We start from the raw sequence: 18,367 nt of genomic DNA on the forward strand, positions 1-18,367 counted from the left end.
CAATCCCTTTTAAATTTTTCCCCTCTCACCTCACCCCTATGCTTCTGTAATGTTGGAAAAAGACTGTGACCATTGTTGGATCCTGATACTTGTAATATCAAAGTTTCTTCAAGTCAAGTCACTTTTATTGTCATTTTGACCATAACTGCTGGTACAGTGCATAGTAAAAATGAGAACGTTTTTCAGGACCACGGTGTTACATGACACAGTACAAAAAACTAGACTGAACTATGAAATTAAAAAAAAAACACAGAGAAAGCTACACTAGAATACAGACCTACACTGGACTGCATAAAGTGCACAAAAACAGTGCAGGCATTACAATAAATAATAAACTGGAGTAGGGCAAGGTGCCAGTCCAGGATTCGAGTGTTGAGGAATTTGATGGCTTGGGGGAAGAAACTGTTACATAGTCTGGTCATGACAGCCCGAATGTTTCGGAGCCTTTTCCCAGATGGCAGGAGGGAGAAGAGATTGTATGAGGGGTGCATGGGGTCCTTCATAATGATGTTTCCTTTGCGGATGCAGCGTGTAGTGTAAATGTCAGTGATGGCAGGAAGAGAGACCCCGATGATCTTCTCAGCTGACCTCACTATCCACTGCAGGGTCTTGCGATCCGAGATGGTGCAATTTCCGAGCCAGGCAGTGATGCAGCTGCTCAGGATGCTCTCAATACAACCCATGTAGAATGTGATGAGGCTGGAGGGTGGGAGGTGGACTTTCCTCAGCTTTCGCAGAAAGTAGAGACGCTGCTGGGCTTTCTTTGCTATGGAGCTGGTGTTGAGGGATCAGGTGAGATTCTCCGCCAGGTGAACACCAAGAAATTTGGTGCTGTTTACGATCTCTACTGAGGAGCTGTCGATGTTCAGCAGGGAGTGGATGCTCCGTGCCCTCCTGAAGACAACAACCATCTCTTTTGTTTTTTTCACATTCAGCGACAGGTTGTTGTCTCTGTCCCAGTCCATTAGCCGCTGCACCTCCTCTCTGTAAGCTGACTCGTCGTTCTTGCTGATGAGACCCACCACGGTCGTGCCATCGACAAACTTGATGATGTGGTTCGTGCTGTGTGTTGCAGCACAGTCGTGGGTCAGCAGAATGAACAGCAGTGGACTGAACACGCAGCCCTGGGGGGCCCCCGTGCTCAGTGTGATGGTGTTGGAGATGTTGCTCCCGATCCAGACTGACTGAGGTCTCCCAGGTCAGAAGTCAAGAAAGTATAAAACTGATTGTTTGTGATCTTTTTAAGTGTTACAAGAGCAGAAAACAAATGAGGGAGGAACTGAGAGAAAAAGCAAAGACAAAAAAAGCAGTTGTGGTTGTTTCATACTCAGACTAGAGGTAACAAACTTAAAGTGATAACAATGAACTTATAAAACAGCCAGATTCAAGTGGTGTGACACCTGCTACAGAAAGCTAAGAAGCTTCCAGAGAAATACAGAAGCAACTGCACCATAATTACTGGAAAATTCACTGAACAATTACATAGAAACATAGAAAATCTACAGCATGATACAGGCTCTTCAGCCCATAAAGTTGTGCTGAACATGTCCTAACCTTAGAAATTACTAGGGTTACCCATAGCCTTTTATTTTTCTAAGCTCCATTTACCTGTCCAGGAGCCTCTTAAAAGACCCTATTATATCCACCTCCACCACTGTCACTGGCAACCCATTCCACGCACTCACCACTCTCTAATTTAAAAAAAATACTTGCCCGACTTCTCCTCTGTACCTGCTTCGAAGCACTTTGAAACTGTGCCCTCTCGTGCTAGCCATTTCAGCTCTGGGAAAAAGCCTCTGATTATCCACACGATCAATACCCCTCATCATCTTATACACCTCTATCAAGTCACCTCTCATCCTCTGTTGCTTCAAGGAAAAAAAGCAGAGGTCACTCAACCCATTCTCATAAGGCATCATTGTAAATCTCCTCTGCACCTTTTCTATGGTTTCCTAAACCTTCCTGTAGTGAGGCGACCAGAACTGAATACAGTACTCCAGTCTAACCAGGGTCCCATATAGCTGCAACGTTACCTCTCTGCTCTTAAACTCAATCCCATGGTTGATGAAGGCCAATGCACCGTATGCATTCTTAACCACACAGTCAACCTACGCAGCAGCTTTGAGTGTCCTATGGACTCGGATGCCAAGATCTCTCAGATCTTCCACACTACCAAGACTCTTACCATTAGTACTATATTCTGCCATAATAATAACCTACCAAAATGAACCACCTCACACCTGTCTGGGTTGAACTCCATATGCCACTTCTCAGCCCAGTTTTGCATCCTATCAATGTCCCGCTGTAACCTCTGACAGCCCTGCACACTATCCACAACACCTCCAAACTTTGTGTCATCAGCAAATTTACTAACCATCCCTCTACTTCCTCATCCAGGTCATTTATAAAAATCACGAAGAGCAGGGGTCCCAGAACAGATCCCCGAGGCACACCACTGGTCGCTGACCTCCATGCAGAATATGACCTGTCTACAACCACTCTTTGCCTTCTGTGAGCAAGCCAATTCTGGATCCACAAAGCAACATCCCCTTGGATCCCATGCCTCCTTACTTTCTCAATAAGCCTTGCATGGGGTACCTTATCAAATGCTTTGCTGAAATCCATATACACTACATCTATTGCTCTACTTTCATCAAATGTGTTTAGTCACATCCTCAAAAAATTCAATCAGGCTTGTAAGGCATGACGTGCCTTTCACAAAGCCATGCTGACTATTCCTAATCATATTGTGCCTCTCCAAATGTTCATAAATCCTGCCTCTCAGGATCTTTTCCATCAACTTACCAACCACTGAAGTAAGAAGTTACATGTATTTTGGTGATTGTATAAAAATACGCACAAGGATAGGAAATTTAAACTGCAATAAAAGTAACATCCCAAGCCAACACCACCTACCTTATCTATGATCCACATAATTCTATAAACCTCTAATAGATTGTGTCTCCGCTTCCTATGCTCCAGGGAAAACAGTCCCAGCCTAACCAGTATATCTTCATAATTCAAACTATCCAGTTCAGGCCACATTCCTGTGAATTTTCTGTGCAATCATATCCTTCCTATAATGTGGCAACCAGAACTATAATTCCAGCCCAGCTTCTATAAACTTTACAGCTCCAATCTTCCCTGTCATTGCTGTCTAGTTTTGGATTCCCTGCCCCAAAATTACCTTCAACTAGAACAGTTCATTTAAAATCTATTTGGGTCTAAATATTGGTGAGTTTTACTTTTATCTTGTGGCTGCAGTTCAAATGTTAATACTCCAATGAAGCATCTTCAGATATCTTACTACATTAAAGATGCTCAGTATACATCTTCACAAGCTGATGCCTAAAAAGGCAGCAGTGATCCACCCTGGACATGTCTCCGATGGTAGTAATGAGAAGAGGGCAAGAGCCTGAAAATACACACTCAACATTTTAGGAATAAAGTCTTCCCCTCCACCATCAGATTTCTGACAGTCCATGAACCCATGAACAACACCTCACTATCCCTCTGTCATCAGATTTCTGACAGTCCATGAACAACACCTCACTATCCCTCTGTCATCAGATTTCTGACAGTCCATGAACAACACCTCACTATCTCTCTGTCATCAGATTTCTAACAGTCCATGAACCCATGAACAGCACCTCACTATCCCTCTGGCATCAGATTTCTGACAGTCCATGAACAACACCTCACTAACCCTCTGTTATCGGATTTCTGACAGTCCATGAACAACACCTCACTATCCCTCTGGCATCAGATTTCTGACAGTCCATGAACCCATGAACACCACCTCACTATCCCTCTGTCATCAGATTTCTGACAGTCCATGAACAACACTTCACTATCCCTCTGTCATCAGATTTCTGACAGTGCATGAACAACACTTCACTATCCCTCTCTCATCAGATTTCTGACAGTCCATGAACAACACCTCACTATCCCTCTGTCATCAGATTTCTGACAGTCCATGAACCCGTGAACAACACCTCACTCCTCCTCTGTTTTGCATTACTTTAGGTTTTTTAATGTATTGTTTATTGTAACGTATAGTTTTTTATTGCATTGTGCTGCTGCAAAATAACAAATTTTCCAGCGTAATGTCATTGATTCTGATGCTGGAAATATAGGAACCAATTTGACAATAAATCCTGGTCAGAAATGTCATTGCATTTCTGCACTCATACTGTGATGTGTGTGAGGCAAGTGATTTCACTGGGCAAGTTCAGAATCTTCATTGGCTCCTGTAGTATATCCCAAGGTAGAGGTATGATGGACTTCGGTCTTGATTTGTAGGAAGTGGTTTCCCACTGCAAGAAACTGACTAAGAAGAACAAGGGACAGCTGTCAGACCTGATGGTGATCGACAAACAAAAGGGGATAAAGGCCCTCAGCAGAGAGAAGCGGGAGAAACTGGAGGCCTACCAACATCTCTTCTACCTCCTGCAGGTAATGTTCAAACGGCCAAGATGTCCTCCTCTGCTGTCTTTTGCTTATCCCTCCAGTATTGGGTGAGAGCAGGTTAAGTAAGTCCTGTGACATTAGTCGCTTAACCCAGGATTAATCGGTCAGTCATTCCTGTATCTTTCACCCTGCTGTTAAACAGTAGACTATTTGAGAGGTTTAAGATGCATCTCTTAGGCATCAAAGCCATACAATACAATCCTCCTCAAGCAACTGCTCTTTCAGCCTTTCAGTTCCCTCTTTGGTTTTGAAAAGTGTTTATTGAACCTTTCAATATACATCACGAATCTATCCTTCTTGATGACGTTTCACTCCCCACTCCCACCTGATTTCTCTGCAAATCCCTCTCAACTATGTTGCTGTATCTAAGCATTTCAATAAGTAATTGGTGAGAATAAAAGCATCGACTTCAATACATAATATTCAACGAATATTTAGTTGTCAGAGGGTTAAATATGAGGGAGAAAATAGAAGATAGATATATGATGACTCAGGTTTGTTGATGTATTGAATTCTAATCATTTTTACCTTCCAAATCTTTTCCTAACACTCCTCCTGCCCTTTCACCCATGGTCCAATGTTCACTCCTATCAGTTTCCTTCTTCAGTCCTTGGACTCTTCTACCTATCACCTCCCAGCTTCTTATTCCATTCTCCCTCCCTCGCCCACCTTTCCAGCTTCTCATTTCATTTCCCTTCCCTCACCCACAATTTTCCCCCTCACCTGGTTTCATCTATCACCTGCTAGCTTAGTACTCCTTCCCCTCACCTTAGCTCCTTATTGTGGCTTCTTCCCCTTCCTTTCCTGATGAAGGTTTCTGCCTGAAACGTTGACTGTTTATTCCTCTTCATAGATGCTGCCTAACCTGTTAAGTTCTCACTTCCAGTCTGCTTCTGTTTCTCATATGTCAGACGAAACCGGTCTACCTGGCTAAGCTGATCTTCCAGATGCCTCAGAACAGATCAACCAAGTTCATGGAGTCTGTGATCTTTTCACTCTACAACTACGCATCCAATGAGAGGGAGGGCTACCTGCTATTGCGTCTGTTCACCACAGCCCTTCAAGAGGAGGTTAGGTATGTGCTTGCGATGCCCACCAAAGAGGTCTATTTGACGTATTTTAAGATAACTAAACAACTGGATAAACTCTGATTTGGGGGTGATAGATAAGGAGATGCAAAGTCAGGTGGAGACATTGTTTTAAATTAAACCTCCCTTTCTGAGCAATGTGGTTGGTTAGCCCTTCACTAACAGCTACTGGATTCCGTAGTGATAAACTTACCTTTCTCTGTCTTTGTAAGTTTAAGGTGTATACAACTTTGGTTCTACCAAATCTGTGAGATTGGGATATCACACCCACCCAAGCCCTGGTTTGTCAGCATAAAATAAGAGGTCGTACACTGTGTGCAATTATAAAGAAGTATGTTTGTGAATATTAACTTGCCCAAAGAGCTAGTAAAGAAAAGAGAAAAAAAAACAAAAGGCCCCATTCTAATTAATCAGTCAAATGTGCACAGGTTGGAGCTCAAATCTTCCAAAAGCCATATTCACCGATCCTTGGCAGACCTCCACACTTGGGCTCCATTGAATCGTGTTTTCCTACCACTTTGAATTCTACGACCGATTCTCTTCAGCATCTTTTTTTTCTCCATTTCCCACCAAACAAAGAACAAGTCCCACCACCAGTGTCAGTCACAAAACTGTTCCCCCAGCCTTCTCCAGAACCTTCTTTTTGTTCCACCCTCCTGATTGGATGATCCACATTCCTAAGCATCCGTTATTTCCCACAGTAACCCAAACACTGCTTCTACACACCCCACCCCCACCAAAATAGTCATGTCCTCATGACTTGAAATAAATCATCCTTTCTTCCTTGATAACAGTTTTCAAAGAAATTTTATGATGTCAGAACCTCCAATCCATTTGTAAATGGTAGTGACGTATCTCACTAGTGGAATAGGTGCAGCGCTCCGTTGCCCCGTTGTGACATAGGCCAGCCTGTTTGAAGGTTTCAAGATTCTTGAGACCCCCTTATCTCCATAATCTACTTCTTCAATTTCAGACATTCTATGGGATCTTTCATGTCTACATGAAGAGACCTCTCCCCGTCCATTACTTGTGCCCTCTGGCAACTCAAGACCCCTTCATTTAGTTGGGCTCAGCTTCATTTCAGTTACTTTAGAGCTCAGTCTATCTTCATTGTCCACATATCTCTTCTCCCAGGGGTAGGTGGTTCCGATGGAGAATCTTGACAGGTCCATTCCCATCCTCTGGTTTCACATGGAAAACTTGACTCTCCACTGTGTAAGACATAGCCACCCACGCTCAGCCAACTTGTGCTTCTCTGGTAGCCCCAAATTCTTTATGAGAACACTGGGTATCAGTTGGGAGAATTTTTCATCTTTTGATCATATGTCCTCGATTCTGCTTGGTAGTGGAGACCTCTGCTAGTTCATAAGCCTTTTGCTAGATCCTCCTCATGTCAGACACGTACTTCAGATAGGTCTTCTGTGGCAAATCTTCCCCACCAGTCCCAAAACAAAGGTCAATAGGCAACCTTGCTTCGTATCCAAACATCAAAGAATATGGCGAGTATCCTGTAGCTTCATTCTGTGTACGTTTGTAGCACTGCACCAGGTGCCCAATATGCTGACTCCTGTTTGTTCTTCTTACTGATCTCCATGGTTCCGAGTATGTCTAGCAATGTCTGGTTGAACCTCTCGGGCTGGGGATCACCCTGAGGGTGACAAGACATAGTCCTCGACTTCTCAACTCCAAGCATGCTTAGTAACTCATGAATGAACCTCCTCTCAAAATCCCTTGCCTGATCGCTATGTATCTGTTGGGGAAGGCCATAACGAGTGAAATACTTCTCCCATAATACTTTGGCCATGGTGAACACCCTCTGATCCTTTGTCGGCAAGGTTGAGCATATCTGGTGCAGTAGTAGTCTGTAATAACCAAGGCTTTTGCCGTGTTGCTGGAATCGTGCTCTGTGGACAGGAAATCCATACATGTCTGATCAAGTGGCCCTGCACTCTGCAAATGGTATAAAGGAGTGGCCCTTGTAGGCAACGTCTTCATCCAAATACATTGAATGCATGATTTGCAGTACTTTATGACCTTTGGCTTCATTCAGGGCCAGTAGACCAGATCTCTGACCAATCATTAGATCTTGTCAAACCCTAAATGACCTGAATCATCATCAAACTGAGTTCAACACAATCCTCTGATACTTCTCGGGCAGAACCAATTGGGAGCACCGAGGTCTGTCTGGAGGTAACGTGACCTGGTATAGAATCTGGTTCCTCGATTCCGGTTTGTTCCATTCTCTCAGCAGTAGAGATACAGCAGGGTCTTTCATCCTTTCGCCTTGGGCCATATCCCCTTCCGTAACAGCTGACGAAACGGTACCTATACAAAGGTTATCTCACTGAGTGGCAGCCACTTCCCCTGGACTCAATTCTTTGTATTCAGAGCAGCCAGGTTGCAGTAAACCTGTGGAATGGCGCAACCAGAAGCTCCCAAATGATCCACTGCTCAATCCTACCCTTGCCTTGCCTCTGACTTCTCTGTGATAGAAAAAAGGCAAATTGCTTTAACTTCAGGGTAGGGTGCTCTCCGTTCATTTCCAGCCCTTCGTGCTCCCACCAGGACAAAGCATCCATATCACGTTCCTGCTCTCCGGCTGGTACTTCAGACTGAAATCATAGGCAGACAATGCCGCCAACCAACGATGGCCTGTGCATCTAATTTTGCCGAGGTCAGGGTATAAGTCAATGGATTGTTGTCCATTCTCACCTCTTAATTTATCCGCCACAGCCCATTTCAATGCCAGAAACTCCAATTCATGTGTGGGGTAGTTTCTCTTGGAGCTTGATGGTCTCCGTCTGACAAAAGTGACAGATTTCAACTATATGCTTGATCCTGATATAGAGCGTGCTGCTAGACATGCTACTAAGCTCTCTCAGCAGGCGGCTGTATGCAATGGTGTGCCCAATCAAGCGCCAACACAGGCGCTTTCGTCAGCTACTCCTTCAGCAACTGAAAAGCCTCTTCATGTTTTTCATCCCATCTTGCGCCAAAGGACTAAAATAATCTTCACCATCTTCTCTGTTCACCCTCCTTCCATTCTTCCCAAGGGATGGTAACTGCACAGAAGCTGATTCAAAGGGTGAATCACTTTAGAGTCGCCCTTCAGGAGCCTCCATTAGTACGCACAGGATCCAAGGAATGAGTGTAGAGCACTCACATTCTTGGGCCCTGGCCACCGTCTCTATCTTTGACAAATCCATAACTACTCCATTCCATGAGGCTATGTGCCAACATAAGTGACAGACCTCTTGAAGAACTGGCACTTGTCCAGTGACGGTTTTAACTCTTCAGCTTTCAGGCAGCCTAACACCTTCAGTAGCCTTGCCTTGTGCTCTTCCAGGGTTGTCCCAAACATTATGTCTCATAATGTACATCCAGATACACCAGCAGCTCAAGCAAGTTCATATCCCCAATAGTTTTTTTCCATAACACGCTGGAAAGTAGCTGGAGCTCCTGATATTCCTGGGGCATCCTTTCAAACTGAAAGAATCCAAGTGGACGTTGAATGTTGTCTTCTCCTTGTCAGCCACATTAATGGGTATCTGATAATACCCACTCTCCAGTACTTTGAAACACATCACTCCACTCAGTATGCCAGTGTGCCCTCAATCTGTGGAACAGTATACTGGTTGGGCAATTTATGTTGGTTCAGAATCCAATAGTCAACACATATTTGTTCCTTCCCATTCTTCTTCCTTGCCACCACTATGGGGGATGCATAGGGACTCCTGGACTCAGTGGTAATCCCAACTTCCTTCAGCTTCCAGAGATGTTGCCAAACATCCTCCACCTCACCGATGCTAGTCGCCAAGACCTTTCTCTGAAAAGGATGTTCCCTGTCACTTGGATGGGAACAACCCACATCAAACTCGTCAGTAGAAAAGGCACCTTCAAACTTCAACACTATCAATCTCCTCTTCCAACCTCCAGGTACCAGGAAGTCACCAAAATTGAATGACTTGCCTGTGAATTTTCCCTTTCCAGGAGATGGTGTCTCTCCTGCTTGTCTCACCAGAAAACTAGACATTGCAGTCACCAGAAAAAGGTGTGCCATCGGCATTCCCCGCCTGAGAGTGACCTCCCTCTCTGAGGTGTTGCTGACAATCACTGTCATCCTGTTCACCTGTACAACTGAGGGCTTCTGCTGTTCAGGCCACACCAGTACCCCAACAGGTAACCCTGACTCCTCTTATGGTCTTCTGGAGCATCCACCAAGACGGCCTCGGCCTCAGGCTTTCCGGGAAATTTGGGGTTTCCCTTCACCCTAGCTACTTCCCCAGGCCATAACATGACTGGTTTGAACTGGGTGTACCACACAGTTCCTCATTTGTGCTCATCATCCAGCCTAGGAAAGGCATGCACTTCCTCAAAAGCAGCTCTAAATACTAAGTGAATGGACAAGGTTTTTGGAAAACACTCTCCAACTTTATCCTTGCAGGCTCCCACTAGCTTCCTCACAATAGGAGTATTGTTCGCACTAGAGTTGAAGCTTCACCCTTCTCGACTGGGTCTGGGCAAACCAACACTAAAGTATCAAGGACTTCAGCTATTCCCATATCTGCCTCCTAAAACACCAGCTTCAACAACCAGTAAACAACATATGGGTAGTCAAGAGTACTACAAAGCTCTAGCACACTGAGTGGCATCATTGGTAAATGTGTCAAATACCGGTTGTAGAAAGATCTGTACAGCAGAGTAATCCGAGAACCAGTGTCAAGTATGGTTCTAGCATAACTATCTTTGATCCGTAGGGATACACTGCAGCTCGGCTCCACTTAGCCTTCAGGAATAGTGTTTTTCACTTTAGTGTCCTCCTTGATGCATTGCTTGGAATGTATTCTCCCTGAGACACCAGGCTTTTCCCTCACTGGGTCTGTCCAAATATTCCCAACTTCCCTGTCTGCTTAAGTAACTGTGGGCTCACTCTCCGATGGTTTTCCCATCCTTCACACTCCCACCTGAAGTGTCCCTCCTCACCACAGTTGTAACAGGCAATACCAGCCACTTCCTTTTTCCAGGGACCCCGTTCAATAGCAGCCCTTTGAAACATGCTCCTCAACCCTAAGCTCCATTGGGCTTCCTGTTGTGCCAAAGTTGTTTTCGAGTGCTTGCATGTAGGTTGTGGAAGTAGCTAAGGGGTATTCTGACTTTAAGGACCTCACAAATTCAGCAGCTGGACTGGTAGTCTTCTTACCTTATCAGATCACTGCCACTCATCCAGCATCTGAGAGATCTGCTCCTCCCTCTTGTGCGTGGGCTTCACTCCCGAGAACATTCTCAGCCTACAATAAGTTTGACTCTCTGCCAGTGCACTTTGACATTTATCCTCCAGGGACGTAAGGGCAGGTACCTACTCAGGATTTTCACCTCTTGCTGGAGGACACTTTAGACCCTCCACATCAGACCACTCTATCCCTTACCTCTGCAGAAACAAGAAAGCCTCTGCCCTCAGCTACAGGAAACTCTTGCTTCCAATTTAGTGCTCTCACCTATATTGCCTTTTCCTTGGAAAGTATGGACAGCCCATGGCCCTGTCTCTCCCTGGACCCTAATGGTACCAGGCAGATCCACTCTTATTACGTCACCACTAGTCTGAGCTAGCACTATATTTTTCCCTTCCGTTTAGTCAAATTGCCACTTCATGATTGTAACTTTCCCTAATGATTTAACAGTGCTTAAAACCCTAAGTTACAATTTATCTGGGCTGTGGACAATCACCCTGCTTAGAACATAAACATTAGCTAGAGATAATCTCTTAGAATTACACCAACACTTAACCCTTGTGGCATTCAAAACCACTTTCCTGGGCAACAGTTTAACACGAGCTTAACCACAAACCCACTTAATCAATTATTTTTGAGGCAATCACAGCATTCAATGAAGTCAATCAAGGATGATACCCCCACATGAAATCTCCTTTTTCTGGGTGTTTCTTGAAATGCAGCTGGTTAGTCCCTCGCTAACAGCCACTAGATAACCCACCTTTCTCTGACTTTATACATCTAAGGCCTAAATCCATGAAATTGGGATGTTCGCCCCATTTGTGAGAATCCTGTGTGATTTACTGCCCTGCAATAACCAGTCAGCATAAAATAACAGATTGCACACTGCATACAATTATAAAGTACGTTTGTGAACATTAACTTAACCGAAGAGTTAATACAGAAAAGCAAGAAAGAAAAATACAAAAAGGGCTCATTATAATTAATCAATCAGATGTGCCAGGTTGGAGCTCAAATCTTCCAAAAGCTATGTTTATCCTCCACAGACTTCTATGCCTGGGCTCCATCAAATTGCGTTTCCCCACTGGATTGAATCCTATGTCTGGTTCTCTCCAATGTCCTCACTCTTCATCTCTGCCTGAACAAAGACCATCACCGGTGTCGGTCACAAAACCGCTCCCCCTACCTTCTCCCTGTTCCACTCTCCTCATTGGATTGCCCACGTTCTTAAGCATCCCTCATCTCCCACAGTAGCCCAAACACTGCTTTTACAGAAATACCTTTACATGAAATACCCCACAACATTAGCAGTAAAGCCTTTACCAGTGCGTTACATAAGATTAGAACTAGGCCAGTTAGCACTTCCTGACACAAAGGACGGTGGAAATTATCACCCTTAAGCAGTTGTCAGAGTCAGGATGTTGATTAATTTTTGGGACTTTAAGGGTTACAGACTAAGATGTTTAAGTGGATTTTTGTGACGTCTTGCTGAAGTGAACTCATTCAAAGTATCCAGGCATGGACCGTTTCACTGTAAAGGCATTGCATGTTACCCCAGATCCTCATTTCCCCTCAATCAGTACATTTAGTAGAACCACCACTACACAGTTTCAGTGACACAAGATTCTCTCCTGACCTCAGATGCTGTCCATGTGGAGTGCACACATTCTCCCCATAACTGTCTGGGATTCTTCCAGGTCCTTTGGTTTCCACCCACATCAGAAAGATGTGCAAGTTAATTGTTGCCTGTGTGTGGATGAGGGTAGAATCTGGTGGGAGTTGACAGGAATGTGGAGAGAATAAAATGAGGTTGGGTGTAAATGGGTGGTTAGACCATATGGCATAGGAACAGAATTAGGCCAGTCAGTCCATCAAGTCTGCTCCACCATTCCATCATGGCTGATTTATTATCCCTCTCAACCCATTGTTCTGCCTCCTTAATGTAACCTTTGACATTTTGTTGATAGTCAGCACAGTGGTGATGGGCCAAAGGACCTGTTTTACAGCATAAGATTCAGGAGCAGAATTAGGCCATCTGGCCGATTGAGTCTGCTCCACAATTTCATCATGGCTGATTTTATTTTCTCTTTCAGACCCAATTTCCTGCCATCTCCCAGTATCCCTTCATGACCTGACTAATCACGAACCTATTAACCTCCACCTTACATATACCCAATTAGTTGTCCTCCAAAGCCACCTGTGGTAACAAATTACACAGATTCACCACTCTCAGGCTAAAGAAATTTCTCCTCATCTCTGTTCTGAAAGGATGCCCCTCTATTCTGAGGCTGTGTCCTCTGGTCTTAGACTCCCCCTCCACATCCACTCTATTGAAGCCTTTCAGCATTCAATAGGCCTCAATGCGGTCACCTTTCATTCTTCTGAATTCCAGTAAATAGAGGCCCATAGCTATCAAACTGTCCTCATATGACAAGCCATTCAATCCCGGAATTATTTTTGTAAATTGTTTTTGAACCCTCTCCAATGTCAGCACATCCTTTCTTTGTTAAGGGGCCCAAAACTGCACACAATAGTCCAAGTGCTTCACCAGTGTTTTATAAAGCCTCAGAATTACATCCTTGCTTTTATCTTCTAATCCTCTCGAAATGAATCCTCACACTTTCCTTCCTCACCACTGACTCAACCTGCAAATTAGCCTTTTGGGTATCTTACACAAGAACTCCCAAGTCTCTTAGTCCCTTTATACCTTAGATGTTTGAATTTTCTCTTTATTCAGAAAATAATTTACCCTTTTACTTCTTCTACCAAATTGCATGACCATACACTTCCCGACACTGTATTCCATCTGCCACTTCTTTGCCCATTCTCTTAAGTTATCTTAAGTCCTTCTATACCCTTTCTACTTCCTCAAAACTACCTGCCCTTTTTAGTAATGTCCTCAAACTTGGCCACAAAGCAATAACTTCTGATGTCCAAATCATTGACAGATAACATCAAAAGAAGAAGTCCCAACACAGACCCTAGTGGAATTCCACTAGTAACCGGCAGTCAACAAGAAAAGGCTCCCTTTTTTCCAGTCTTTTCTTCCTGCCAATCATCCAATGTTCTATTCATACTTGTATTTTTCCTGTAACATCATGGGCACTTAACTTATGTGTGGCACCTTGTCAAAGACCTGAAAATCCATGTACACAACATCAACCAATTCTCCTATGTCAATACTACTTGTTATTTCTTAAAATAATTCCAACGGATTTGTCAGACAAGATATTCCCTTAAGGAAACCATGTTGACTACGGCATGGTTATGGTTTTATCATGTGCCTGCAAGTACTCCATAACCACATTCTTAATAATCAACTCCAACATCTTCCCAACCACTGAGGTCAGACTAGCCGCCCTATAATTTACTTTCTTCTGCCTCTCTCCCTTCTTGACAAGTGGAGTGACATTTGCAATTTTCCATTCCTCTGGAACCATTCCAATATCTAGTGATTCTTGCAAGATCGTTATTAATGCTTCCACAGTTTCTTCAGCCACCTCTTTCAGAACCCTGGAGTGTTCACCATCTGGTCCAGGTGACTTGCCTAACTTCAGACCTGTCAGTTTCCTAAGAACCTTCTCCCTAAAATGGCAATTTTGCACACTTCTGTTTCTAGTGTCTTCCACAGTGAAGACTGATGCAAAATATTTATTCGGTTTGTACATAATTTCCTTGTCCCCATTACTACCCCTGCAGCATCATTTTCCAGCGGTCCATTTTCTATTCTTGCCTCTCTTTTTACGCTTTATGTATCTGAAGAAAGCTTTGGTATCCTCTTTAGTATTTTTAGCCAGCCTATCTTCATATTTCATCTTCCTTATTTATGACTTTCCTGTGCTCTGTGCCTCCATAATGGCTATGATTGGTCTGTGAGGGTTGTACACAACAGCTTTGTAATCCACATTGATTACTAAATTGTACTGAAGGGCTTTCTGGCCTGTATGGTTTGGTGCTGTGGTGAACACTGTTTTATTAGCATGTCAATTTTCTTTAGGTTGCATTTGGATTTTAATATTATATCGTGTTGCAATGAGAGCCCCATGCTATGTGTGTTTTGTCAGATGTGCAATACAAACGGGTCTTCGCCAAATAGCCCAGTGTGGTGCCATCCGAACTAAATTAGAGAAGGATGGAAGATTTGTTTCTCTTTGAACGTCTTCTCTCAAGTAAAATTTAAGCACATGAGCTGTAAGCTGCATTGCTTACTGATTCCAGAGATGGCTGAGTGTGAATGGTGTCGAGGACAAGGTTGTTTATTACCTCTGAGTGAGATATTCATGTTTATTTATCACTTGAACATCGAAACACAGTGGAATATGTCATTTGCGTTAACAACAAATGCACCTGAGGGTGTGGTTAGTGGCAGCCTGCAAGTGTTGCCACACATTCCAGTGCCAACATGATATGCCCACAATGCTTGGTAAGAGCAACACAGAACACAACAATAAGCAAAACGACAGCCCTGTTGCTCCCACCCACCTCAAGCTTTGTCACCTGGCTAAGTATCTCCGTATCTCCTTGTGTACCTCAGTGATTCCACTCCTCAGAAGAGATCCAGGATATCTCACTGTCTTTGTGCATTGAGTGAAATGCAAACTGGTGGGTGTTGAACACAGGAAGCTGAGGAAATGAGCCTGGCAAATGCAGTTCTCATTTACTAATGGCAGGAAATGCTGTAACCACTCAGCACATCAAGCAGCATCTGTGAAGAGAGTGTTAATGTTTTGGGTTCAAGGCCTTTGTTCAAACTGGGAAAGAAGAGAAAATTAGTTAAGTAAAAAAAAAATCTCAACACTTCCTGATGCTACACTCATGGAATTTCTGGACTGTTAGATATTATGTCTATTAAATGGGTTTATCACAGTAAAAATTTTCTTTTGCATGCCATCCATACAGATGTTTTCACCACATCAGTACATTGGGAGTACAAGGGAAAAACAATAATGGAGTGCTGAATGAAGTGTTACAATTACAGAGAGTGCAGTGCAGGTGCAAGGGCCGTAATGAGGTAGATCCTAAGGTCAAGGCTCCATCTTATTGTACTAGGGCACCATTCAAATGTTTTGTATCAGCTGTTTTTGAGCCTGGTGGTACGTACTTTCAGGCTTTTGTATATTCTGTCCTTTGGGAGGTTGGAAAAAAAAGAGAATGTCAAGGCTGGGTGAGGTCTTTGTTTATACTTCTTGTTTCCTCAGTAAAGCAGCTAACTTAATCGGTCCATTGAGGGGAGGCCGGTTTCTGTACTGTGCTGTGCTATGACCATACAGTTTCTCATGGACGCAGATAGAACTGTTGCCGTACCAACCCATGATGCATCAGAACAGAGCTTTTAATACCCCTGCACACTCTCTTAAATAATTTGTTATTATTTAATTTCATGTAGAGATATAGTGCGGAACAGACTATGAGCTGCACTGGCCAGCAACCCATCTATTTAACGTTAACTTAATTGGAGGACAATTTACAATGACCTACTAACCGGTACATCTTTGGACTGTGGAGGGAAACCAGAGCACCCGGAGGAAACCCACATGGTCACGGGGAGAACGTGCAAACTCCTTACAGACAGCACCAGAGTTGAACTCCCAACTCTGACCATAGATATTCTTAATAGAACCTGGAACCTGGAGTTATCATCTTCAAGATGGTGGCGTGACGCAGTTTGCAGCGGCCTCTCCGGAGTTGATATCTGTTATTTGTCAAGCAGGGTGCAGTGCACAATCCTAATCTGATCAAAAGCATCTGCAAGGCTGGGTCCAGCAGCACTTTCACTGTGTGCTGCATCTGCGAGGCTGAGTCAGGCAGCGCTGTGGAAGTCCATAGCAGGGGTATTCCCTTCTGCTGCCTGCGTGGGATAACGAGTCTATCGGGACCCTGAGGACTTGTGGAAACTGTGTGGTGGTTTCTTTCGAACTTATAGTCTTTTAACATCTTTAGACTATTTTTACTGTGCCCATGGTCTGTTTTTTTTTTATCAATTATGGTATTGTTTGCACTGTTCTAACTATGTGATTTTGTAGGTCCTGTAGCTTTAGTTTTTGGTTTGTAGGGTGGTAGAGTTGGTCTCCTGACTTGGTGCGCCTGGGTAGTCTTGTTTTGTCTGGTGGGTTTTGAGCTCCTTTCCGGGGAACGCGGTAAAGTGGTAGCGTGATATTAATATGCAGCAGCCTCTCCAGACTCTGGATTGGGGATTGCCAAACGTTATGTGGATTTTCTGGTGTAGTCTGTTTTGTCATGTGCTTTTGTGATATAATTCTGGAGGTATGTTGTTTCATTTTTAACTGCATTGCAGTTGTGGTTTCTAAATGACAATAAACCAAAATTCAATTCAATTCAATAGCACATCACTGAGACGGGCCCTTCAGCCCACAAAGTTGTGCCAAACTAATTAAGGTAATAACATGTAATTACATTAATCCATTTGGCCTGCACAGTCCATATCTCTCCGTTTTCTGCGCCATCATGTACCTGACTATGAGCCTGTTAAGTGCCTCTATTGTATCTGTCTGCACCACCAGACAAGTTTAAAGGGAGCATGGGAATGAGGTCTGTGAATGGGATGGCAGTGTGGGAAGCACCTGATGAGCCAGATGTTCAGCTTTTCAGGTTTCCACTCAAGGATTCTCAGTGCTCTTTGATAGTTTTCAGTTTCTGGGAAGATGGGGGAGGGATGGGTAGAACAAAAAGCATATCTGAAAACAATTGATTCCACATGGTATTGAGAATCCGATTATGTTTTTCTGTGTGTGTGAGCCACTGAGCGTTTCAGACATTTGTTTTTATTTCTGATATCCAGCTGCCTGCTGTTTCCTTAATTCTCTGTTTTCATTTGTCTTGGAGCCATGCAACAGAGAATCAGGCCCTTTAGCCAATGCCAATCAAGGTACTGACATGAACTAGCCCCACATGGCCCATAGTCCTCTAAACCTTTCCTATTCATGAATCTGTCCGTGTCTTTTAAATGTTATAATTGTACCCGCCTCCATCACTTGCTCTGGCAGTCAGTTTCATATATCCACCACTCTCCGTGTGCAAGCTTGCCCTTTGGATCCTCTTATAAGTGTTTTCTCTTTCTCTTTATTTTTATTTTAGAGATACAGTGTGAAACAGGCCCTTCCAGCCCAACAAGCTGCACCACCCAGCAACCCACCTATTTAACCCTAGCCTAATCACAGAACAAATTACAATGACCAATTGACCTACTAACTGGTACATCTTTGGACTGTGGGATAAAACTGGAATACCAAGAGGAAACCCAGGTATCACAGGGAGGACATGCAAACGCCTTGCAGAGGACACCCAGAATCGAACTCCAAATTCCGACACCCCAAGCTGTTGTAGTATCACCACCACTGTGGTGCCATAACGTTTTCTAGTTTTAGACTCCCCTAATTGGTTGGGGTTGTGTGAGTTGGTAACACTCTGACTGTATACCTTATCTATACCCCTAATGATTTTCTAAACCCTTAAGGCAACCCCATAGCCTTCTTCACTCCAGAGATAACATACCCACTCTCTCATAACTCAAGCCCTCCAATCCAGATAACAACTGTGCAGATCTGTCCTGTACCCTCTCTA

The 18,367-nt window shown here is 43.8% G+C and overlaps 1 protein-coding gene across 1 annotated transcript in view; it reads left to right on the forward strand.

Moving 5' to 3' along the window:
• Positions 1–18,367, forward strand: part of iqgap3 (IQ motif containing GTPase activating protein 3) — a 227,309-nt gene that overhangs the window by 145,510 nt on the left and 63,432 nt on the right. Inside the window, exons 24-25 of the mRNA XM_059979942.1 lie at positions 4,303–4,455; positions 5,382–5,545. Coding sequence (XP_059835925.1) covers positions 4,303–4,455; positions 5,382–5,545 — 317 coding nt within the window. The remainder of the gene's footprint in view (positions 1–4,302; positions 4,456–5,381; positions 5,546–18,367) is intronic.

Source organism: Hypanus sabinus, chromosome 9, assembly GCF_030144855.1.
Source record: "Hypanus sabinus isolate sHypSab1 chromosome 9, sHypSab1.hap1, whole genome shotgun sequence".
Lineage (NCBI taxonomy): Eukaryota > Metazoa > Chordata > Chondrichthyes > Myliobatiformes > Dasyatidae > Hypanus > Hypanus sabinus.